We start from the raw sequence: 26,503 nt of genomic DNA, 5'->3' as shown, positions 1-26,503 counted from the left end.
GTGCTGATTATCCGCTTTCGCTTCCAGCGCTGGAGCGAATTGTAAAATCGAGCTGGGAAACTGCTTCGGCCAAGAATCTCGCTCGCGTGGCAACCACACTCTAGCACTCTCCTCCAGAGGGTAAAGTTCTGCAACTCCTTAGGTGTCAATCATCTGGTCACGCAGTCCGCCGGGTTGTCTTCGGTACCCACGTGCCGACCTTGACTTGGGTCAGAATGGTCCAGGATAAATTCGACTCGGTTGGCCACAAAGGTCTTCCACCGTTGTACGTCTTCATTCAGCCAGTGCAAAACAATAGTGGCGTCCGTCCAAAAGAAAGTCTCCACCGGAACTCCGCCAATTTACTGTTCTGTAATAGGTTTTGTAATAGGTATAGTTAACGGCTTGATTGGCGTGACCTTCGTCTTGGCTGCCAGCAAGGTCTTGCCGACGGTCCCGTTGACGTGCTCGACTCGCTGGTAGACAGAGGCAGCATACTACGACCCGTCGCAGAACGCATGCAGCTGCATAACGGCTACGAGGGCGGGATCGTACTCCGTTCAACGACTGACGGCGATGTCCTCGATTCGTGGGAGGTCGGAGCGAAACGCTCGCCAACGCTCCAGAATCGCTGCTGGCACCTGCACTCCCTCGCTGTTCGCCACCTTGAACAAAGTCACCTCTTTTAAAATGAGCTTTCCAATTATGACCGGAGCTAGAAAGGTTCTTTTCGTCGTGCAATCTGGAAAGTCAAAATTCATTTTAAACCTGAAACAGTCGGAGTCTGGGAGCCAGTACATCCCCAACGCTGTTAACCTTTATGCGCAATCTGATAGCCATTTCTCCAAAAGCCCGAGATGAGCTGATAGATTTTGCGTTGCTCTGATGGGGCATTTAGATCGACTTAGAATGGCAGTATCATCAGCAAATGTTGAAGTTATTGATTATATACAGCGTTGGTCCAAGCACGCTTCCTTGAGGTACTCCAGCTTCGATTGGATGGTAATCGGAGAGAAAATCTTTACACCGTACTGCGAAACTTCTATGCACAAGATATGACTTCAGTATTTTGTGGGTGTTCTGTGGTAGCAAATTTTGAATTTTATAAATCAAGCCGTCTAACCAAACGCGGTCGAAGGCTTGTGCGACATCTAGAAAGACTGCGGAACAGTACTCTCGACTTTCAAATGTATTTCGTATATCTGAGGTTATCGGCTTACTTGTTCAACGGTTCCGTTTTTCTCGCGGAAACCAACTTGGTGGCTTGAGATGGCATTGTGGGACTGCAGGTGTTCTTTTATACGATTCAGCAGAAGCTTTTCAAATTTCTTTGATAGGCACGGCAGAAGACTGATTGGCCTATATGATGAAGGCTGGGACTTGTCCTTTTCAACTTTATGGATCATAGTGATGACAGACTTTATCCATTGTTGTGGATAATAGCCTATTTTTATAATGCTGTTGAATATCGTGGTGAGAAGATTTACTGCACAGCTCGGCAACTCCATAATCATTTTAGGGGAGATTAGATCGTGTCCTGGCGCTTTCTTTTTTTGCTGAGCCGCTATCACTCTTGTCACTTCTCTTGATTCGAATGTGATAGGCAGGAGTGATGATTGTTGGGAGCACAAAGCTGTTTGTTGATGGAAGCGGTTTGAAGACGTTTTTCAGATGCGCCGCAAATACATTCGCCCTCTCTTTGTTGCTGCGAGCCCACTCTCCTGTTTGTGTGTGTAATGGCGATTCGCTTTCGATTGGTGGACATATACCCGATTTAGCTTTCCACAGTGGATATCGTCTGCTGTTAGGGGAGAGATTCTGCAAATAGAATAATTGAGATCGATTACTTTCATCTTCTAGGGCTGTGCGTAGAAGATAGTTGACTGTTTTAAGCTGCTCCTTCGAGGCAGGCGATCTGTGGGCTTGCCACTCCCTCCGAAGTCTTCTCTTATTGCGTAGCAGTTCGTTGATATGCCCAGGAGCTCGACTGTTGCTAAAATTAGAATTAAAATTACAAGCCGATATAATAGGTGTGAAGTGTTGAGCAGCTAGTGACATAACAGACACTAGTGCTTCAACTGAGCTGTCAAACTCTTCTTTTTGGTACATGTTTGGGAAGCCATCAATATGGGTACTTACACACTTTCTGTATTTAAGCCAATCTGTTTTACTGGAAGTTAGAACATGTGTTCGTTTAGAAAGCTGTGGATGGTCGTAGAGAAGAAATAAAATGGGCGAGTGATCCGATGAAAGATCTGATAAGTGTTCCACATGAACATGAACTCTAGGCACTATTCTTGTGACGGCAAAATCCATCAGGTCAGGTTTCTTGTTAGGATCTGTTGGCCAATATGTAGGCTTACCTGGAGAGATAAGGTCAAGCTACTTTCTTGGTGTTATTATAGAGTTGTATAGCAGTCTTTCTTTCGTATTGGTGAGTCGAAAGCCCCAATGGGGGTGTTTCGCATTGAAATCACCAGCCGCTATAAAACGGTCACCTAAAAGGTCAAAGAACTGTACAAATTCCTTGAGCCTAGCAACTATGGTGGATGATTTGTTTTATAAAATGAATAGCCATTTAGGTGAAAGTAGTTTTTGTTAGTTAAGTGAGTCTCTGATATAAGCATGGCGTCAATGTCATACTGATATAGGAACTGCAAGAGCTCATATTTGTGCTGAGAAATGCCATTCGCATTCCAGAAACATATTTTTAAGGTAACCATATAAACGATTTTTGTTTAATTAATAGCTCCAAAAGGAGATTTTGAGAGCGCATAAGTTCCTGCAGCGCTTGCTGTATTGCTACCATTGTGTTGGTTATAGTTACTAACATTGCCTCTACGCCATTAGGCAATTGTGTATTTGCATTCGCATGTTGGCCAGTAGTTTCTGGAATCTGGTTCAATATTTGTCGCCGCACTGTATCAGCAGTAGTTTGCTGAACTGTCACCTTAGATACTGTGGCGTTCGCCCCGTTGTTGTTACTTAAAGCCTGTGCAAAAGAGACTCCCGGGATCGTGGTCGATGATATAAATGGGGAACTGTTTCGGGTTATAGGATTTCGAGCTGCAGTTATGTGTTGGCCTAGTCGACTTTTCAACTCTATAGACAGGACAACCTCTGTAATTTTCAGTGTGGTTTTCCCCACAATTACTACAATTTATAGCAGAATGGTTATCCTTATTTATTGGGCACTCAGTTGAGTGTAAATTTCCGCAGGCAACGCAGACTGTAGTGCAGTAAGTCTTCGTATGACCGTATTCCTGAGAATTCATACATTGCACGGGCCCATTCCGCTTGTGGGGCTCATCAACGGCGATCCTACAGTGCAGCAGATATTGAAGCTTATATATTGGGTGGACTTCATTATTTTTTAGTTGCATAGTTTCCGGCTCCAACTCTAACTTGAACATTGGCTGCGGAACTTTGTTTTTATTTAATATATTCATAGCCTGTTTGACATTAAAGCCCTTTTCTTTAAATCCAGCTATGATCTCATAAATAGGGACTGTTGCTTCGATACCTTTTATTACTACTTGTTTGCCCATTGCAACTTTTAAGTTGGTAGGTGTAGTAGTTTGGCAGCAGATCGTTGTTCACTTGTATTTTTGTTTCATTTATGTTACCCCTTTTTAAGGATTTAACATAGAAATTGTTTGCTCCTATTTGATCAGTTATTTTTTTGACCAATTCAGAACAATTTGCCTGACGTAAAAAGATTGGTGGTGGCCTTAGTTGCTTGATCTGAGGTTTTTGAGCGGTATTATCTTCTTTTGGGTCACTCAAAATAGAAAATCGATTTCTTGTTAGCGCATTGTTTGGTACAGTGGCTTCAACTTTCTTCGTGACTTTTGTTTTTTTTAGCTGCTTGTGGGCTTAATTTTCTCTTAATTTGCACGTACCGATCGATTCCGGTTTGAATTAACGATCCATTAACATTTTTGTTATTTTTGGGTTGGGTATTGGCTAGCTTGTCAGTAAGGGCTGACGAAACAGAAACTGCAATTGATGTGGTTGTTGTAGTGGTTGTTGTCACCGCTGGTGTCGATGTCACCGTCTTAAACGATGGCATTGTGCTGGTCGTTGTTGTTATCAGCAGATCGTTGGTAATGTTGAAGGGGTCGGGGGACGGGCATTGGGCACTCCACGGCACTCCATTCCATTCCATAGGCAACACGAGTACATGTACCCATGCGTTATCTCAGCATCTTTTCGCGAAATGGAATTCGGCTATTTACGATGCATTTTTAATTACACGGCGGAACGATATAAAAACACGTCTGTTGTCATTGACAGTAGCAAGCATTTTAATTAAACATTAATGTTGTGCTAGTGTCCGTTTGAAAGTTTCGTCCGTATTTTAAGCTATTTATTACATTTGCATTATTTGGTGATATTATTTATTTTTTCTACGATAAGTCTGATTAGAATAACTTGATTGTTGTTGTTAGTTAATGCTGAATTTATTTTTTCTTGAACTATTTTGAAATCTCTACTGTCGGGGGATCCAGCTAACCATTTCCAAGCGTTACCTAACAAATCTTTATGTCTTTCCCTTTTACTCCTAAACTTGAGGTTATTAATTAAATTTTGTGAAATTCCTATCTCTTCAGTTATAAATTATTGCTCTTGCAGAGCAAAGGGTATTCTAATTTCAGTCAGAAGTTTGCAACGCACTTAAGGAGACACCTAAGACCCTATAAAGTATAGATATTCTTGATCAGCATCACGATCTGAATCGAAATCCGTCTGTACGTCTGTCCGTCTGTCCGTCCATCTATTTCTAAGTAAACTAGTCTCTCAGTTTGAAGCTATCGTGCTGAAACTTTCCGAAAAGTTCCGAAAAAGAGCCGGATCGGACGACTATATCGGATAGCTCCCATAAGAGAGATTGAAAAAAAATTCTCACTCCGTTGGTTTTGATCAGATCGACTTGATTTCTTCCAGATGGCGTTTTCCAACTACTATTGAATTTAGGTTTAAATTTTATCAAAATCGGATATCTCTATCATATAGCTGCCATAGGAGAGATCAAAAAATATATATAGAATTAATGGAAATTAATTGATAACGTCATTGATTTTCATCACACGACTATGATTTTTTGAGTATCAAGTTTTTGAACTGGCCTTGATTTATAAAAAATTTTTTATAAAAATTGGACAACTATAGGAAAGATCGAAAAATCTATATAGAATTAACGGAAATAAAATGATAACATCGTTATTTCTCTTCAGAAAATCATGATTTTTGGAATAAATAGTTTTCTAACGATTTTTGAATAACAAATTAAATTTTACCAAAATCAGACGACTATATCATATAGCTGCCATATGAACAATAGTCAAAAATATGGAAAATTAATAGAAAAGTCGTCGCAGCTTCGATGTTTTTTAGCCTTTGTGTATTCTGTTCGAAATATTTGAAGCTTCCTTTCTTGTTTCAAGTGTTTTTTTCGTATTCTTGTATGTCAATAATATGAGTTTCTGCAAGTAACATTACGTCGAATTCATTGTCATTCATAAATTGTGCAACCTCAACTTGGTGCCGTAAGACACCCTTGGCATTCCACAGTGCAATGCACAGGGGAGCCATTAATCAATTTTGATAAGGTGTTTTGGAGCATCTAAATCAAAATATTTTGATTTGTCAACATACTTTGCATGGTCGTTCGCATAATGCAATGAATTCATCCATACTTTTGTTGTAATCTGAATATCATCGTTTCCATTTTATTTTCTGTGTGCTCTGCTGGTTGGGAATAGACTGTAGGTGGTGGTTGGACATTGTTATAACGCTTGCAAAACTTACGTTTTTATTTAAGATCAGGCTGCTGACGAAAAGAAAACTTCAGGTGTGGATTTGGAGGGTATTAAAGGTGTGTGGTGAGATCGTGCTGTTAACACTCTTTGGTTGATCCGACTTTTTAACTCCTTGTATATTGGACAGCCTCTGTAGTTTGCTGTGTGGTCTCCTCCGCAGTTACTACACTTTTTGCTATTTGGCTCATTTTTTAATTCACACTTAGCAGAGGTATGCAGCCCTCCGCAAGCGAGGCATACAGAGCGGAGTGTGCAGTAAGATTTGGTGTGTCCCTATTCCTGACAAGTTGCGCACTGGACTGGGCCATTGCGCTTATGCGGCTCTTTAACCGTGATTCTGCGAAGCAATAGAAAGCGGAGATTGTAGATAAGATGGACTTCGTTTTTCTTAAGCGCCTTGGAGTCAGGTACAAGTTTCACTTTACAGAGAGGTTGCGGTTGTTTGTTTCGGTTACGTATATTTGAAACGGTTTTTACGTTAAAACCTTTAGTGCCTGTTCGAAATCAGCAGTGCTTACGTCTGGTTCGATTCCTTTTATAACAACTTGTTGACCTTTACTACTTTTTAGCTGATAGGTAAAGTAGTTCTTTTTCTTGGCGTCTCCGACAATTTTCTAAAGCTTTCTTCGCTTTTGACTTGGGCCTTTGTTTCATGTATGTCTCCTTTAGTCAAGGGGATTATGTGGGCGCTATCTTCACCAATCAGATCGATTATTATATTAACAAGGTTGTTGGAGTTTTTCTCTCGAATATAAAGCAGAGGTGGCCTCGATTTCATTTTGTCCGTATCCAAGACTTTAGAAGGGATTTCGTCGGACGTGTCAGCCAAAAGTTCAAATCTATTTGCAGTATTAGAGTTTTGCACAGTTCCTTGGGTTGGGGAAGCCCGATTGACTTTTGCGACGTTACCCATTTTCGTGCCCTGTGGGCTTAGTTTTCTTTTAATGTTTATGTAGCGATCCATGCCAGTATGGTCGAACCTTGCTTTTTAATTGAAGCATCTGTGCTGCGCTAGCTGCAGTTGATAAATCCGCTGGGACAGCAGGTAGAACGATCGACTGTATCGGGCATACAGACGAAACTGATGATGTTGTTGTCATTGCATTTACAGTTGCTAATGACGTCCCTGTGCTGGTAACCGTGGCCAGGCATGTGGGCAGTTGGGGTGAGGCAGGGCCAGGAAGAGGGGAAATGCATTTGTCGCTTACCCCGCTTTGCACCGTCGCTGACATATATGGAGAAAGAGAGCGCGCCCTTTCGTTATGAATAGGCTTGAGTTCGTTGGAAGGTGTTGGGGTTAACGATCGCGGTGGATCGACTACTGCAGAAGCTTTTGTTGTTGGTGCTTCTGCTGTCGATACGAAGAGAAGTCGAGAGAAGTATGCATTGCTCTTTTGCAGCTAGAGCCAACGCTTACGTTGGCGCTGCGCCTAAACTTTGTAAAAACACAAATATTTACTTGCGACTTTTCATCGCAGCGTCTTTTCGACGTTTACTTTTATTTTATATCGGTTTAACAATTGTCTTCCGGAGCACAAGAGAAATAAATGCACGTCTGCATAAAAACTGATTGGGTGTGGGTATTTGTTAATCGTGTATAACTAACTAACTAACTAACCTGTAAAACTCTTTTATAATTTAAATGCATTATTTGAATTTTTAAGATTGACAAAATAAGGAATAATTTCTTTTCAGTCCTAAAACATGCATTCGGTAGGAATACATTCTGCAATGGCCATTAAACGGCAGCGAAAACGACGAGATGAACAGAAAAGAGCTCGAGAAAGGCGCTACAGCACTCAAAGCTCTGAGAGTGGTGAAACTTTTCATTCTCCAACAGGATCTGTGAGACGTAAATATCACAATCCTCATCAAACGTCTAATCCCAGTACTGGAATGCTTGATAGCCAGGTTAACATTTTAAAACATGTAAGAACAATTAAATTATTTTCACTTTTTATATAAAGGTGGTTACGAGTATTGGAATGCTGCATATTGGTATTGTGTTTGTCGTTTTCGGAGTCTTTCTTTGCGGAGCTGGCATTATTCCAGATGAAACAATGTCCTGGAATGTATTCAGTAAGTAATCATAATTAAAAACCTACGTTTACTGTAAATTGTATATCAATTGTTTAGGTTCTAGTTCAGCCTGGTGGAATGAAGTAACTTGCACCGGTCTTTTTTCCCTCGGATTGGGACTATTTTTACTTATTTTAAATTGTCTTATAAGTCGCAAGGAAGAGGAAGATCTTGAAGACTATGTTCAACGTCAGCTGACTCGATCACGTTCTGGTAATACTTTTTATAGTGAATTCACGTTCATAAAGAAACTAAATCAATGTTATTAAGGACATCGACTTGAGCGAGATGTCGAAACTGGTGTATTGACCACACGTCATGCTCGCAAAGCCGTTGCTTTACAAAAGAACGGACGGAATACGTCTCCCACAGACTTAGCCGTGGTGAATTGCGGCTCTACAGAAACATTATGCAATGGACCGATAGTTAAACGTAATGGTAAAATAAATACCATTAGCCCAGCGAAAACAGATATTAAAAATGTTTCTAGGTTTAAACAGCTCTGGTGATGTTATTCTCGAAAAAATTGTGGAGGAAGACACTTCCTATTTAAATGACCGTAGTGCTGGACTATCTCCTGAAATTGAAAATGATACAAAGCAGCTACTACGAATGGAAACTTTAAACGATGCAATCAATATAACAAGAATATAAAAGTACTCTATATCTAAAACCATGAATATGTGTTAAACTTATGTATTCATAGTTTTACAAATATATATTTAATTATTTTAAAAATATTTTTTTAAAGCCAAATTTTTTTGGTTGGCATAAGCTAATAGTTTTTATTAGCACTTTTAAGCACAATATTACTAAGAATAACTGTGTCACAAATTTGTGTAAAAAGATGGTACTAAAAAGATAAAATTGTATAACTTAAATAAATATATACTTATAAACGTTTGTAAATACAAGCTTTGAAAGCACAGCAAATACGCCAGTATTAGATTACTTCTTAAAAGACACAATATGAAAACTTGGGACAATCGAGCGCTTTGTCAAAACCTCTTCTTTCCCAAAATAGAAAGGAAAAAATTTGTTCTATATGAACAAGCTGATTTAAGAACTTATAACTTAAATTATTATTAAAGGTTCCCCTCTATGACTGAAAACGTATCCTTTGGGGCTTAAATTTAAAATTTTATTGTTAACTATTGTATGTCTTTTTTAATAATCATATAGATAACATTTCATTATTCGAAGCTCTAACCCTTGTTATATATAAACATTGTTCATTTAATCAAATACCATTAAATTCTTTATTAAAAAGTATATGTGTTTGACATTTAAAATAATAATATTATTAATTATTATAAATACAATCAATAAAAATGTATGATATTTGATAAATTTGGTTTCAGATCAACAACTTTAAAAAGCGTGAACACACCATGTAAATTTGATAAAAACACAACTTGCTTGTGGGGCGCCATCCGATTAAGCCATTAATTTCGAATTTTGTACTGCGTGCAATAACTACACAACTTTTGGGGTCTTTTGGGGTTTGGGGTTTTTTGGGGTCTGAGGTGTCTTAACTTCGTGGCAAACTCCTTGCTTAATTATAATACTCTCTGCAAGGGTATAAATATCGTCAATACTTACTAATCACGACCTGGGACCAAAATCTGCAAAATAAAAACATTGATTTATGTGATATTAATTTAATTATGAACAAAAAAATATTTACTAATATGATAGGTCGAATATAAAAAATGCACTGTTTAAAATTAATTTTTACTTTTCATAAAAAAATATGTTGTTATACCCTTGCAGAGCAAAGGGTATTATAATTTTGAGGGGACACCTCAGACCCCATTCTTGATCAGCATCACGATCTGAATCGAATTACGTCGTACGTCTGCCCGTCTATCCGTTTGTCCTCCTGTCTGTTCCTACGCAAACTAGTCTCTCAGTTTTGAAGCAATCTGGCTGAAACTTTCCCAAAAGTTGTGACGTTATTGCACGCAGTATATAAGTCGGAACGGGCCGGATTGGCCGACGATATCGAATAGCTCCTATACGAGAGAATGAAATAAAAAATTCTTACTCCGTTGTTTTTGATCATATCGACTTGATTTCTTGCATATGGCGTTTTTTAACCACTATTGAATTTTGGATAAAAGTTTATCAAAATGGGATAACTTTATCATACAACTGCTATAGAAAAGATCGAAAAAAAACAAGAAAGGAAGCTAGCTTCGGCAAGCCGATGCTTATATACCCTTGCAGTCATCAAATATTTCGAACAGAATACACAAAGGCTAAACAACGTCGGAGCTATGACGATTTTTCTATTAATTTTCCATATTTTCGACTATTTTTCATATGGAAGCTATATGATATAGTCGTTCGATTTTGATGAAATTTATTTTGTTTTTCAAGAGTTGTTAGAAAACTCTATATTCCAAAAATCATAATTATCTGATGAAAAACAACGATGTAATAATTTTATTTCCGTTAAGGGGCACAACTAGTGTGACGGCCTAAAAAAGGTGATTTTTGCGAATTTTTTTATTAAAAAAAATACTTTATCAATTATTTCAAAATTTTCAGAATGTATTTTTTCATGTTTTAAGAATATATAGTGAAATTTTTAAAGAAAAAATTAAATATTTTTTAAGTTAGAGTCGATCTCCAACGGCGTTAAAAAAAAGGTCCTTAACTGCTGCAGTGATTTCGGCATTCTCCGTGGATGAAATTAAAAAAAAAAAAATTCTCGTTAAACTAGATAATATTGTCTGTACCAGAATTTCCCTAAGTGTGTGTGTCGCGACCCACTGCAGTGCACTGGCGGGTCGCTGGTAGATTTTGGGTGGGTACTAATTGTCATATAGATTTTCCAATTTTTCGTATAGATGGATCGCGGTTCCGACAAAAAAAATATCAAAAATTGAAAAAATGGCGGCGTTTAAAAAAAAAATCATCGAATTTTACCGAAAAGTTTGGTCTCCCAAAATTCGATTTTTGATCAGATCAAAAAATCGATAGGTCATTGTATGGAGAAATTCGGAAAATGCTGATTCGAAAAAAACGCGTTTAAAGATAATACATATGATCGTTTGCACTGCTATAAGAGCGGCAGTTCTTTAAATTGCTATAACTCAAAAACTATTTGAGATATCGATTTGAAATTGTAATATGATATTTTTAAAGGTGTAATCTACGGTAATATGAAAAAATTGTTTTTTTTTTTAAACTTCACACTAGTTGTGCCCTTAATTCTATATAAATTTTTCGATCTTTCCTATTGTTTATGGGGACGACAATCAGTGGCGGATTAAGTATTTTGCCGCCCTAGGCCCTGTCTGATTAGCCGCCCTTCTTAGAGAATACATTTCATTTCTTTGAATCCGTTAATATTATTTAGATATAACATTTATTTCATAAAACTATAATTGTTAAACAATACAAATAAATATCAACAACATAAATAACAGTCAGTTTTCTTAAACTATAATGTATAACTTGACTTCTAAATATCTTCTTTCTGGCTTTCGTCTGGGCAAAATCATCAATTATACCGTGGTAATCAATTTCTTGAACTAGTTTGGCTTCAATTGACAGTAGTGGTAAAGCATTGAGTCTCTCTTGGTCCATACTTGCGCGTAAATAAGTTTTGGCTCTCTCCAAGGTGGAAAAAATTTTTCTCCCGAACATATCGTAGCCAGAATACTCAAAAAAATTAAGATTTTGAGAATGCAATAAATTGTATGTCCCCTGCGCGGAACGAATGTCTTTTGGGTTTATTAGAGAATCGTTGAGTTAACAATCCAAATGAATACACTGCGCGAATTTTTAATTCATTGGTATCAATTTCATATGAATTTTCAAAAAAATTAAACTTTTCATAAAGATAATGATAAGCACTTTTACGTCCTGTCAATTGTACACTTAAAGTATCTAAAATTGGATAGTAAACGTTGGTTCGAAACTTTTCTTCTCCAAAGAAAGCTGTTCTTTCATTTTCCCGTGACTCGTCATCCTGAAGTTTTCGGGTTAAATAAATATTATGGATCAAAATTCATGTATTATTCAGACTCACAACAATATTACATGTATGCAACTATATCACATCAATCGGTCGAATATATATATACATAAATATGTACTTGAATTTTAATAAAATTTTACAATAATTACGAATTATTGCTTTAAGCTATACAAGTGTTAATATGCGTCAATATACTTGCCAATATTGCGAAAATGAAACATCAATGTTATTAAATTTTTATTTTCTTCAAATTGTTTCTATTTTTCAAAAAATTGACGATAAAAGGAATATATTTATTTGATTCTATAGAAATCATTTTGAAGAATAAAAATATTTTTATTTAGGAACAAAAATATGAATTTCAAATGAATACTTACATATATCAATTCATATATGAAACACCGAAATCATTGAAAATAAAATAAGAAAACATTGTTCAATATTAGAAGCGTCTCAATTATAAGATTGACTTTACTAAAGATACAACAAGTCAACAGAGCTTTGAAAATTCCTCAGCTTTTCAATATTCAGTTATTTCTGTTATAAAATATTTTTTATCAGTATTGCACTCACGGGTAAAAAAAGTTAATCGTTAAATGAATTACGTTTTATTTCATGCAAATTTATTTGTAATATAAAAAAAAATCAGAATAAATAAAATAAATAAAATGATTTTTCGTTATTTTATATCAGATTTACAATTTTGACGTTCTGAAAAATTTGCCGCCCCCCAAGCTGTGCCGCCCTAGGCCCGGGCCTCACGGGCCTAGGCGGTAATCCATCACTGAAGACAACAAATATTCCACCCTTGTAATTAATTAACGCACGAGTAGGTTAAGTTAATTTAAATGTATATTTATTTGGAGCAACTATTCCTTTTAATGTTTCGTTTTTTTGTATTTAGTGCGTACAATGTATGCGAGATAAGTAATTGCTTTGAACTGAGGTGAGATAAGCCGAAAACGCGGCTTCTTTATACCGTCGCTTTGACGATTATAGATAACATACATAGATAAACAAAGAGAGGCTTGAAGAGCGGCTCCTAACTCCCACCACAGATGTGCACCAATTGCCTTGGCTAAGAAACCCATACTCTTTGGCTAAGTGAATTTGCTGGATGCTCCTTAGGAGAAGTACGGTCCCCGAGTTCTCCTCAATGGAAAGATGACGATCTGAAGGTAAAGCTTTGGCTCTGCAATTCGAAATAAAGCGAAACATGTATCGAAATAGAGATATAGAAATATAAAAGCAAACGGCTCCAATTAGAACTGCGGAACGACGCTCCGGAAGATCATCTACTACATCTAGCAGGGAAGGCCATTCCGACGAGTTTTGTAAAATAAATAGCGGTCCATTAGCCCTAAGGGAATGCTCCAGTAATTCTCTAGGGGTACAGCTTCGCGACACGACGTCCGCCGGATTGAGATTGGTTGGAACAAGATGCCAAGACATTCCCTTCGTCATACAATACAAAACGTTAGACTCCCACGGAGGTTGCCGAATCCACGCCAACACGATAGGCGAGCCAGACCAGCAATAAAAGGCACAATCGAGATCCTTGCGTCGCTCCCGCTGCTGCAACATGAATCGCAGCTCGTCGTTTGCATCGTCCTGCATGTAGTAGGCTTGGTCATCCGCCTCGCAATCGCTTCTGCTAGGGCTCCAGCCGCCGCCTTGTTTCTCTGGGTTCCGCTGGGGGTGGTTGGTTGCCTGCCTGGTAGAGGCATCGGTGGTGGAACGGGGACATTGGGCATGGAGTAGACACACGACATAAACTTGGTTCGCTATCTTCTGTGAATTGTAGCAGTACTGCTCCCAGTGCCACCGGGCTTGCATCAGCAATCAGACGTGTTCGATGTTTTATATTGAAGTATGAAAGTCTGGGTATCTCAGTCAGGCGTGTTTTTAACGAACGTCGAACGCTTCTTTCTCTTTGGGGCCCCAGACAAAATTGGTGTCTTTTCCTAACCATTTCCTCAATGATTCTGTGCAATCGGCTAAGTCCGGAATAAACTTCCCGACGTAAGTGACCAGACCTAGGAAGCTTCTCGTCTCCTCCTTATTTCTCGGGTCCCGGAATGAAGTGAGTCTTTTTTCTCGGGATCGACACTAATACCCTTGTCTGATAGAATGTGGCCTACAAATCTTAACCGGTGTGCTTTCCAAATGCATTTTGAGTCATTCAGTACCACATTATTATTCTTGAATATTGCCCGAACTTTTCTGACGGTCTCGTCATGCTCATCTTCATGTGATCCAAAAATGATGACATCATCTATATAATTATGAACGTTGCGGCATGGTGCCAATAACTCCTCAAGCCGTCGTTGGAATATCTCGGGGGCTGAATTTATTCCGAACATTAATCGTTTGTAGCGGAACAAACTCCTTGAGGTTATATGTATATGTTGTTATCTGTCGGCTTGCCTCATCCAGTTCTAATTGATGATATGCATCTTTCAAATCGAGTCTTGAAAAGTATGTAGCATCCTTCAACTTTGTCATAAACGATTCAAAAGTAGGCAGTGGGTAGTGTTCCCTCATCACCGCTCGATTTGCCATCCGCATATCCAAACACAACCGTATGTCGCCATTTTCTTTAAAAGCTATTACGATAGGCGAGATCCAAGGGCTGTGACCGACCACTGGCTCTATTATGTCACTGCTTAAAGCCTCCTCCAGTTTGGACAGTACCTTAGCTTCGATGGCAGCCGGTATGCGTCTCATTGGCTGTTGTATGGGCCTGATGCTAGGGTCAATTAATAACTTGACTGTTACTCCTTTCCACTTGGGAAATGGAGTAATGCACTCAGCTCTGCTGACCTGTAATCCCAATGCTAAGACGTTCAGTTTGATCGCTGTTTCCCGGCCCAGTAACGATTGTTTTCCATTTTCAATCACATAAAATGAAGCAATGATCTCTTTATCTGAGCCTGTTGATATGGGAGCCTCGAATAAACAAATTACATTAAGCAATTGGTTTGAAGCATAACCCCGAAATTGTCTCTCCGAGTTGGATCTGATGTTGAAGACATCAACTTTGTTTGAGTTCATAGATAACCAGTCGGCTTGGCTAATCAGATTAAAACGCGAGCCTGAGTCGATGATAAGGGGGACAAGCTGTCCTCCAATCGAACAATCTATTAGTTCATCACTTTCATCATCATCGCTGCAAATCCGGAAACATTCTTCCTTGGTCAGTTTCGTTCCGGAAGGAGCGCATTCATCTTGCACTTCCCGCACATCTATCCGTGATCGCTTTATGCCATTGTTGTTTGGCTGTGTGGATTGGCGTTTGAGATTCGTTCTGCACTTGCGGGCGAAAAGCCCGAACCGCAAGCATTTGTTGCATTTAACTTTTCGCGCTGGGCAGGTCAAGTTATCGTCAGAGTGACCCATTCGACCACATCTACCGCATTCTGTACTCTTGCTCGGTTTCCGGAATGGTATTTTATTTATTGTTTCTCTTTCCGCCTTATACATCATCTCTTGTGATTGCTTAATAATTTCTTCCTCTACTCTACAAGCTTCGATTACTTCAGTCAAGGTATGCTCTTTCTCCAGTAGCTTTTTCTTCAATTCCAGCGAAGTCCAGGAGTCCATGATTTTATCTTTTAAACAGATCTTTTCAGTTTCGGCCTTAGTGGAGCCGAAATTGCATTTCTGGATTTGCTGACGTAACCGAATCATAAATTTTGCAAAACTCTCACCTTCCAAAGGTGAAAGGTTCCTAAACATAAGCCGTTCGAAGGTTGAGTTTTGTTTCAGTGAGAAATAATCATTTAGCTTTTCCACCAGCACCAAAAATACGTCGACTTTTTTGTTGTTATCCGGGTCTACCAGAGCATCGGGTAAGGAGAAAGCAACTGTTTGCAGTTGCACGCCTCCCAAGTGAAGCAACTTATTTCGTTTCTTGATAGGTGTTTTAATCTCTTCAGCATCGATATATATTTGAAATGCGCGAAACCATCTCTCCCACTCGTTTCGTAGCAGTGATTTTTCAATGGTATCACACAGGAAAGGTTTTAGTATATTTTCACCCATTTTCCTTTCCCTGCGAATTCTGCAAGTGAAACGAAAACCAAAATTTCATTTATTCATTATTTCGGCAAACTGCCTCTGACCATGTCAGCTTATTACAAGGCTAACTGCCTCTGTACAAACAGACTATTTCTCTGTTTAATAGGTTTTTTTTTTTCAACTTGCAACATACTGTTGCCCAGTTAAGAATTTTATTTATTTCATTTTTTTCCATTAATGATTCTTTTGACTTGCAACCAACTGTTACTCAGTCACTCTTTTTAATTACGCTTAAGTTATTTTGAATTGTGATCAACTCTCTCTCTCTGCACTCTCTCTTCATTAGAAGTTTGCATTCCGCTCACTATCATGATTTCTTTTTATCATGATTATCATAGTTTAACTTACCACCCTCAACGTGAGCATTTATCGTATGTTGGCAGTGGTAAGGCACAACAAGAGCAGAAAAACAAGTAGAACACAAGAAGAGAGAGAGAAAGAAAGAAAAAGAAAACGACACATGCATTTGTACCAAGTACCGCAATATCACGAAATTTCGTCTTGCAAATACATGTACATATGCACATATTTAATTTAAATATTGGTTATTGCTTTCTTCTTTTTTTTTTTAGTTTGTAGTTTTACCTCGTCGCCAATGTAATAACCCAAGAATCACTCCCTTTTACAATGAATATATATGTTATTTGGTTTATGTTATTTTACACTTTTGCACTTTATTTGCGGACCGGCGATGCTGGTCCATCGATCGTACGTGTTACACTACTAGAACATAGTATAGAGCAGGGGTGCTCAACGCCTATACACTTAGTGCACTTTTGTTTTTGTAGATGCTCTGTGCTTATGGGTAGTGCGCGCATAAGCACCGTGCATATGGGCTTCGATTTGCATGCGAAACAAAAACAATTTTGCTTGTTTCTTCATTACATCTCTATCCGTCGTCACGCTTCGATGAACGCAATGTATTTTGTTTTTGTTTTTTCCTCGAGCACATGCACTGAAACTTATTTTTCTGTCTGCGTTGGCTTTTGATTTATTTCGTGATGGACCATCGTAGGTGTTATGTTAAATATTTTGGCGGATCAAAATGAGTGATGAATTAGAAAGCAGTTTTTTTAGCATAAACTTTAAATGCGAAGTACAATGCGTAATATGCTTCGTAGTAAATATTTAAAACTTTTTTTTTCTCTCAGTGCACAGCTGCGCCCCAACACAAACGCGCCGCTACATATGTACACGTTTTCTTGTGGGTGTGTTAGTAAACGCACTGCCATAAGACGAATTTGAGCACCCCTGGTATAGAGAGATACTGAATCAATCGTTGACGTCGGCGCTGACGTCGCTGCTACCTCCATCGCCCTCGCTCTTCGCCGCCGATTCCCACAGGAAATATCGTACAGCACTGACTGCAGTAATCAGTGGCAAAATTACGGACTATCAGCCTCATTTCGATTTAAGCGCCCCAAATCTTGTTCTTGCTGATCCGTGGTTCTACAATAGTCAGCGTATCGATTTGTTAATAGGAGCTGGTATATTTTACGAATTGCTTTGCGTTGGGCAAATGCGATTAGCCGAAAATCTGCCCATTTTGCAAAAAACGCGTCTTGGCTGGATCGCATCTAGAGGGATTTCGTTCTCAAATATGAAGCATTCAGAACTTGCAGTGACCACAGAGCCCGTCATCCAATCGGAAACCGATTCCTTGCCAGACATTGTCAAACGGTTTTGGGAAATCGACAGCTACTGTGGATCTCCAATTGTCGCAACTGATGAAGATGTATTGTGCGTGCAGCTATTTCAGAATAGCTTTTCGAGACTCAGTTCAGGGCAATACTCAGTTCGTTTGCCTGCCAAAGCCAGTTTTGATATTCTCGGCGATTCATACGGTCGTGCCTTACGCCGATTTAAGAAGCCAGAGGGCAAATTGTTCAAGGATTTGGAATTGAAGTCGCAATACGCTGCATTCATCAAGGAATATATCGACCTACAGCATATGTCACTTGCTTCTGAGCAGTCAGTAACCTCGCAATATTACTTGCCTCATCATTGTGTGCAGAAGCCAGATAGTACAACCACAAAGTTACGAGTCGTATTCGATGGCTCAGCTAAAACGACCTCAGGATACTCTTCAAATTATTTGTTGTTTGCAGGTTCCTCAATACAGCCCAAAATCTTCAACACACTGCTTCGTTTTCGTTTTTTCAAAGTCGCATTATGCGGGGACATCTGCAAAATGTATCGATGTGTCCGTGTCACTAGCCCTGATAACTACAGTAGAATCCGCTTATAGCGACTTTCAACGGACCGACGATTTTTCGTCGTTATACCCGGAAGACGCACTAAGCAGAAGGATTTAAGTGTATAAGTCCGTATAGAGACCAATCAAGCCATGGACTTTTCGTCGCAAAAAGCGGACGGACACTATAAGCGGAGTCGTTATAACAGGATTCTACTGTATTTGCAGTCTATCTTATGGCGTGACAACCCAAATCAACAAGTCAAGGCTTATACGCTCGATACGGTTACCTACGGCACTAAGCCGGCTGCATTTCTGGCAATTCGTGCTATGCAGCAGCTATCCTATGATGAGGAAGCTGAGTTCCCGTTGGCAGCCAAAATAGTTCGAAGAGACTTTTATGTAGACGATCTCATATCTGGAGGTGACTCGATCGAAGAGGCAGCTCAAATTCGTGAGCAGGTGAAGGAATTGCTATCCAAGGGTCATTTTCCAATTCGAAAATGGTGTTCATATGATGCAGCAGCTTTAGAAGGCGAGCCAGAAATTGATCGCGAAAAAACGCTTAGATTTCACGATGGAACTGATGTCCTCAAAGCACTCGGCTTATATTGGGATGCAAAATCGGATCACTTGCTTTTCTCATTGTCTGGAACTATGACAGAAAGCTGTTCAACGAAAAGATCGATTTTGTCGGCCGTTGCCAAGTTCTACGACCCTCTCGGACTGATAGCGCCGATTGTTACCAAGTTGAAAATATTTCTGCAAATTCTTTGGAAAGACAAACTGGATTGGGACGAGTCGCTTCCGCAATCTTTGCAGTCATCATGACCTGGAGCACATGAAGCAGATTTCAGCGGTCAAGCATTTAAAATTTCCTCGTTTCGTTATGCAGCCCAGCTCGTCGTTGGAGATACAGGCTTTTTGTGACGCAAGTTTAGCGGCGTATGGCACCTGCGTTTACGTCAGATCCGAACTTCATGGCTGTGTCTCAACTCATTTACTCTTTTCCAAATCTAGAGTTTCGCCCCTAAAAACCCTCACTTTACCAAAATTGGAATTATGCGCAGCGCTATTGTTATCAGAGCTCATCTCAAATATTGCCCAAACCATTTCATCTGATTGTAGTTTTTATTGTTGGTCTGATTCAACCATAACGTTTTCTTGGATTCGTCAAGCTCCATCAGATTTTAATATTTTTGTATCCAACAGAATTGCGCAGATCCAGTATCGCACCAAAGGCATGACATGGCGACATGTACACCAGTGTGTGATCCAGTGAACCCTGCCGACATATTATCGCGTGGATGTTTACCTCTCGCGCTTTTGGAGTCGAAACCTGTGGCGAGAGGGACCTCCATTTTTACGTTTGGTTTCATCGTGCTGGCCAAATATAACGCCTGTTGTGGACAACTTGCCTGAACGTCGTCGCATGGTTTTAGTTGTAACCGAGAAGCAGGATATCTCATACGATTACAAATTTCAAAACTCATTTGGAAGGCTGCAGCGAGTTTTTGGATATATATACCGCTTCTGGCTTTCCAAGTTTCAAAATCAAACGCGTCGCAAAGGACCACTCGCAGTCGATGACGTCAAAGGTGGCACACATCTACTCATCAAAGGAATCCAGCGTGTTTTCTTCGCAGAGGACTACAAAGCATTGCGAAAGAACAAGCAGGTTGCATCAAATAGCAAGCTCTCGTCGTTGCATCCTATTCTGGATGACTCAGGATTAATTCGAGTTGGTGGTCGCTTGCAAAACTCACTTCTGGACTACGATGCGAGACATCCCATTTTGCTGCCAAAAAATCATCCTGTTACTCAAGCAATCGTCGCTTATTTTCATCATAAGTTTTTGCACGCAGGACCGCAAAGTTTACGAGCTGCGTTGCGCCAGAGTTTTTGGCCAATTGGAGGCTAAAAGACAGTCGCAGCTATCGTAAACAAATGCATCAGGTGTTTCAGACTGAAGCCGAGAATGATGGAACACATCATGGCCCCCTTGCCGGCCAGCCGAGTGCAACCAAATCGTCCTTTTACAATCACTGGCCCATTCTATTCGAAATCGGAAGTCAGGAATCGAGCGCCTGCGAAGTGTTACGTGGCAATCTTTATTTGCTTCGCAACTAAGGCCTCTCACTTGGAAATAGTAGAGGATTTATCAACTGCATCGTTCATCGCCGCTCTCAAGCGTTTCACCAGCATCAGGGGCAAGCCCAACACGATCTGGTCGGACAACGCAACAAACTTTGTTGGTGCGAGAAACGAGATGCAGGAGCTCAGGCAAATCTTCCTGGCTGATCCTCCAAATATCGAGCTTCGCAATGACCTATTGTCTAATGGCATTAATTGGCAGTTCATACCCCCCCGCTCGCCTCATTTTGGTGGCTTGTGGGAGGCCGCCGTAAAAGCAGCCAAATATCACTTTCATAGGGTGGTTGGAAGATCGGTTTTAACTTTTCATGAACTTCGTACTCTCGTTTGTGAAGTTTCTGCCATTCTTAACTCTCGACCACTCTGTCCCATTTCAGAAAATCCTAGCGACTTGGAGGTTCTCACGCCTGGACATTTTCTTATTGGCACTGCTTTCAACGCCATAGACGAACCCGACAACACCCATCTCAATATCAATCGGCTAAGTCGCTGGCAGCGAGTTTACCAGATGCAGCAGGCAATTCGGCACATGTGGAGCACTGCCTACCTATCGCTACTCCAGGAACGTGGGAAGTGGCGATCAGAAAAGGCAAATTTGACGCCCGGCAGCATAGTCATCATTAAGTACGACAATCTTCCTTCACTCCAATGGCGCATGGGCAGAGTTGAGAGCATCGTTCTTGGACCAGATGGCGTGGCCCGTGTTGCAGTTATTCGAACCGCTGCAGGCATCCTCAGAAGAGCTGTTGGCAAGTTGGCCGTTCTGCCCTTTGAGACCACCTTGTCTGTCAGCGTGACTCTTCCAGCGGGGGGAGCATGTTCGGAGCAGAACCCCTAACTTGTAAATTCTATTCAAAATTCAAAGTCTAACTGCTAATGGAACGTAACTTAACGTAAGCGTAAAGTTGTTTACCAACACCCGTATAATTGCAATCGCACCTAACTTTGCTTATTTTGTTCTCTCTTTTTTTTTCGCAACTCTAAACTGATATACATTCAACTTTCGTTCGTTCTCGCTACACCCTCGCAAGCAAATTGTCGGTCGCGATCTTGTATACGCAAAATATATAAACGTTGTACATAAATATAAACCAAATAATACTCAGAAACTCAAATACAAAAACACATCTCATCTTATCACAAAACATTGGCCTTATTTTTAAAAGTGCATAAAGTAGTAGCAACAAATTAGTTGCATTCCTCTAAACACAAATAGACGCATAACGCACAAATAGTGTCAACGGACACAACTCTTTCTGCTCCAGTTGCGGGAGCAAAATAGTATAAATTGAAAAGCTCCAGGAAAAGAGCGCCTGTACGAGAGCAAGACGACTTTTATCCAGGTCCATGACAGGCTGGAGGAGCTGGATTTCAACGAAATCGGCAGCATCGTTCGCGATGACTTTGAGTAGCTTATCATCACAAATTGGGTAAGCGAAAAAGTCCGGCAATTCGTAGTTCCACGGTTAGGCCACAGCCCTCCGTGGATTTCCATTCTATGTCAGCGGCTAGAAGATCTTAGTTGCCCGAATCGAGACTGCCTGAATTTTCTGGTGGCTATACCGAATTTCAGTCCATGTTCAAGGCCATCATCGACAACGACCTAATGCTCACTAATATTGAAAAGCTGCAGCATCTTAAGTCTTCCCTAAAGGGTTTCGCTTGGATACGGTGCGCTTATTAAAGAATTGCGAAGACAATTGTGCTGTAGCCTGGGATTTATTGAATAATCGCTTCAATAACAAGCGCCTAATTTTAAAATCTCCATAATGGCAATTTTGGGTCTCCCTAGAGTGGACAAGTGTGCCACGAAGCTGAGAGATATGTCCCATTAATTAAATGCTAATTTACGTGCTCTGCAATCAATGGGTTCGGTTGAGCAAATTTCGAACTGCGTTCTTGTCCATGTCTTACTCCAGAAATTAGACAGCAAAACTCAGACCAAATGGGAAGAATCCGCCGCGATTGATGAAATTCCTTCGATTGATCAGTTCACTAAATTTTTGTCCAAGCGTTGTCAAAAATTGGAAAAAAATAGAGCACACTGCAGTTTTGTATTCAAATAGTTCAGAATCAGGAAACACCCGCAGCAGAAGCATCTTAATTGCCACCAACACTTCGGGACATGGATGTGTTGTTTGTGACAGTAGTGGTCATTCTATTTATGACTTTGTTCAATTCTCCAATCTGTCAATACAAGAGCACATTCGAAAGGCAAATGAATTGGCACTGTGTCTTAATTGCTCAAAGAAGGGGCATCAAGTGCGCAATTGTAGGTCGGGCTGCTGTCGAATTTACGGGTCTAAGCATCATAGCCTTTTGCATCTTGGCCCTCAGCCTTCGACCGAGGTTCAGCGAGCTCCCGCTGCGGAACCAAGTATGCCAAATGCAATTATTTCAAGCCCTGCTATCTCTTTGCAGGCTCAGAATGTGGATTCTGATACTGTCCTTCTTTCAACTGCAGTCATATGCGTTCAAAGTCGATCAGGTACTTGGATCCCATGCCGTGCGCTGCTAGACTCGGGATCACAAGTCCACGTTGTGACCTCCCGACTCGCTCACCAGTTGGAATTGCCAAAAACAAAGTCTACCGTGTCAGTTGCTGGTCTTGGAGATGCTCGATTTGACTCTGAAGGAGTTTCCGTTTCCCGTTAAAGTCGCATACCTCCGATTACTTCGCATGCCAACAGATACCCAGTGGTACTTCTTCTGCCAGTTTCATTACCAGCCTAATCGGAATCTACATATCCTGTAAGAATATTATTAATATTAGCTACTTTCTTGAATCTAAGCTTGATATTAACAATTCCCTTCAGATGTCTAAGAACTCTTTTAAGGCATTGCCATAGTTCCTTATTGTTGTTGTTTGTATATCTGCTTTGAATACTTATTGAAGTACTTAAGTCGGGTCGTGCACATAACATAATGTACATCACTAGAGCTCGGACAGTTATGCACGAAAAAAGGCAAAAATATGCATGCAAATATGCACAAAAAATAGCAAAATATGCTAGTGAACATTCATTTAAAAATACAACAAAATATGAAAGAATCATGCAAAAAATAGTCTAATATGTTGGAAAAGACGGTTCTTTATTTCAAAACTAAAGTTTTGCACAGATCCACATTGAACTCCGACAAATTTGGTTCTGGTTTTAGTTCAAAATCCGATATTAACGATTGGCTTCCCTGATCGGCATTTTTCTTCTCTCTATCTTTGGCAGCTTTGTGTTTCAATAATGCTATATGCTGCTTTACTTTGAACATTTTTTTTCCTTGAACTGCACATTCACAATATGTACAAAATAAAACTGATCCATCAGACCAAAATACTTTGGGAAATTCGGCTTTCATACGCAATATAAATTCAACGCGCGGTTCTTTTCTGTTCTGTTATGTCGGCCAAACGGAAAAATTTAAAAACTATATAAAATGTAAATGTTCGGTTTCATACATCGCAAAGAGCAGCGATGTCTCCTCTCTATCGCTCTCTCTGAGAGAGGACCACCATAACCCATTAATCATTCCCGAAAAGTCAAGTCTACGAGGCAGTCGATCGAACGAACGGAGCAGATCTACGCGACATCTCATTTATCTCATATCTAATTTCTCATTATATCATTGTGAATTAATTGAATTATTTTTGTGCATTAAAGTTTGTTAAACACTAAAATCAATATCGTGTGTTTCAAAGTTAGAACCCCTACGAACAATGCAGGCTTGCAGCAATACCTAGCTCAGTCGACACAAAACATTTTGGTGGCCCATGAGGGGAACTTTGAAGTGCTTAACAAAAGTTAATGTGTGATCATAATCAATTTAATTCATATTTGTAATTATTGGAGATCTCCAACTCCAATTTACATCCCACATATTGACGGCGGACCCGTTCAATATTACCTGCGTGTACATTACTTGCGGTGCATGCTTGCACATATGTATGTACATAAACATATACATAGATCGTCGCTAGACTGCTGCTTCGCATCACGCCACTGGAATCAGAACAAGGGAGCAAAAGGGAATTCAACGCATCAGTTTCGCAGCGCTCTTCTCATACCCTTCACAATTGTCTAAGGTCAGTTATGCAAAGGAAACGGTAAGTGCTTGTGTGAGAGTCGATACATATTTTTTGAGTGGGTTTGCATACTCAGTGCTTCTAAAACCGGGCATAGTTCCAAACTGTAATCAAATTATTATACATCTACATTTACACACATATTATCAACATCTCGTGGAGTATAGTGCTGATCCATTTTTGTTAAAATAAACAAAGCGATGGCGAACGACGGCGAAGGTTTTTCATGCGACGAGTTGATTAGAACGTAAATGGATCGTCATGAAACCATGAAACAAATCTTAACCAATTTTAGAAAAGACGCCGCGTCCCGTAAGACCCCTATCTATTTTAACAAACGTTTGGAGAAAGTTGATAATATCTCGAAGGCTTTTGCAGAAACACACAACGCGATCGTTTGCTCGGCGAATTACACGGAAACTTCTTATTATCTCAAAAAATTTGCGTCTGAGTTCGAGGAGCGCTACATGGAAACCTACTGCACCATCGCAGAAGCTCTCGAGCACACACATCCTGCCGCGGCAAACCCGACGGAATCAATCTCCAGCGCGCCTCAATCATCGAATAAGGATGCTAACATTCAAATGCCGCAGTTACCAGTGCCGGCCTTCTCCGGCAACTACATCGATTGGCCAGGATACTACGATTCGTTCACGAGACTCATTCATCATAATTCACGGCTTAGCGAGATCCAGAAATTTCATTTCTTGAAGGAATCACTTCCAGCAGGTCGAGATGGTGACATTCGCCAAATGCAGCTGACAGAAACGAATTATATCGTGGCATGGACAACGCTGGTGAAACGCTACAACAACAGCCGCATAGTATTCTCACATCACATGAACGCGCTATATGACATGCCGAATCTCAACAAGGAAAAGGCAGACGAGATGAGAGGCATGCTGAGCACGGTGAATGTTTGTATAGCCGCCTTCGAACGAGTTAACGTTCCGGTACGAAAATGTGATCACTGGCTGGTACATTACCTATCCACTAAGCTACCGAAAGAAACGCACACCGCCTGGGAGCACTACTTGGGCAGCAACATTGAAGCCCCAACGTTTAAGGAATTCGAGCAATTCTTAAATGACCGACTGGTTACTATTGATGCAATTGAAAATCGCAATTCGACCTTTACTAACAAAACTCCTTCTTCGCATTCAGATTCCAGACGCCTGCATGTTCATAACACAAACATACAGCAAAGACCCCCAGCGTTCGCTGTTGTCATTGTGGTGATAACCATATCCTTCGACGTTGTCCGTCTTTTCTCTCCATGGATTGTTATCAACGCAAGGATCTCGTGAGCAAAGCGAAACTTTGTCTCAATTGCCTTAGCAAGACTCATGCTCTTCCTCGCTGCACCAGAGGATGGTGTTGGCCAAAATAATTTGCAACGCTGTAAGTCCACAGTTAACTTTACAGCTCAAACAATAAATAAGCAATTTTCTTTAGAAGTTGAAACGGCGTATGTTTTTAATTTCCTTAACTACCTATTTACCTACTCATAGCATTCTTCCGCAGCAATGGTCACATATTCAAGGCCTTTCCTTGGCTGATCCACAATATTACCGGTCTAAAAGAATCGATTTGATCATAGGCGCGGAATTTATGGCTCAGATATTGCTGCCGGAAATCAGAATAGGATCGTCACACGAACCAATAGCGCAGAATACCCAATTTGGATGGATCTTATCCGGAAAAATTCAATCAACAAGGGAGAATATTCAACTCAGATGCCATCACGCAGCTTTGGACACTGAATCACTGCTGAAGCGCTTCTGTGAAGTTGAAGCTGTTTCTGAACGACAAACGGATTCATTTGAGGACACCTGGTGTGAGTCCTTCTTCCAAAAGACACACATTCGGCAATCAAATGGACGCTTTATGGTTAGATTACCATTAAAGACGTTATTCGATCCCACGTTGACCCTAGGACAATCTCATCAGATTGCTCTTAATCGCTTTCTGCAACTAGAACGACGATTATCTAAAACGCCAGAGCGCTGGCAACGGTATCAAGAAGGAATTGAAGAATATTTCAAGCTCAATCAAATCGCTCTCGTCTCTCCCAATGAACGAAAACGTACATCAACGGGAAGCAATCACATTGCATCGTGCATTCT

At 40.1% G+C, this 26,503-nt stretch overlaps 1 protein-coding gene across 3 annotated transcripts in view; it reads left to right on the top strand.

Annotated features, from left to right (window-relative positions):
- The window catches only part of LOC108100495, a 37,004-nt gene extending 27,237 nt beyond the window's left edge, over positions 1-9,767 (top strand). For 2 of the 3 annotated variants that reach the window (XM_043208441.1, XM_017204444.2), the window contains exons 2-6: positions 7,497-7,712; positions 7,769-7,880; positions 7,938-8,093; positions 8,151-8,318; positions 8,371-9,767. In XM_043208441.1, coding sequence (XP_043064376.1) covers positions 7,506-7,712; positions 7,769-7,880; positions 7,938-8,093; positions 8,151-8,318; positions 8,371-8,534 — 807 coding nt within the window. In that variant the 5' untranslated portion in view covers positions 7,497-7,505 and the 3' untranslated portion in view covers positions 8,535-9,767. The remainder of the gene's footprint in view (positions 1-7,496; positions 7,713-7,768; positions 7,881-7,937; positions 8,094-8,150; positions 8,319-8,370) is intronic. The other variant, XM_017204452.2, reaches the window with a different exon arrangement.
- The last annotated feature ends 16,736 nt before the right edge of the window (positions 9,768-26,503 follow it).

This window comes from Drosophila ficusphila, unplaced genomic scaffold (assembly GCF_018152265.1).
Source record: "Drosophila ficusphila isolate 14025-0441.05 unplaced genomic scaffold, ASM1815226v1 contig_47, whole genome shotgun sequence".
NCBI lineage: Eukaryota > Metazoa > Arthropoda > Insecta > Diptera > Drosophilidae > Drosophila > Drosophila ficusphila.
This window is presented reverse-complemented; position numbering and strand designations above follow the sequence as displayed.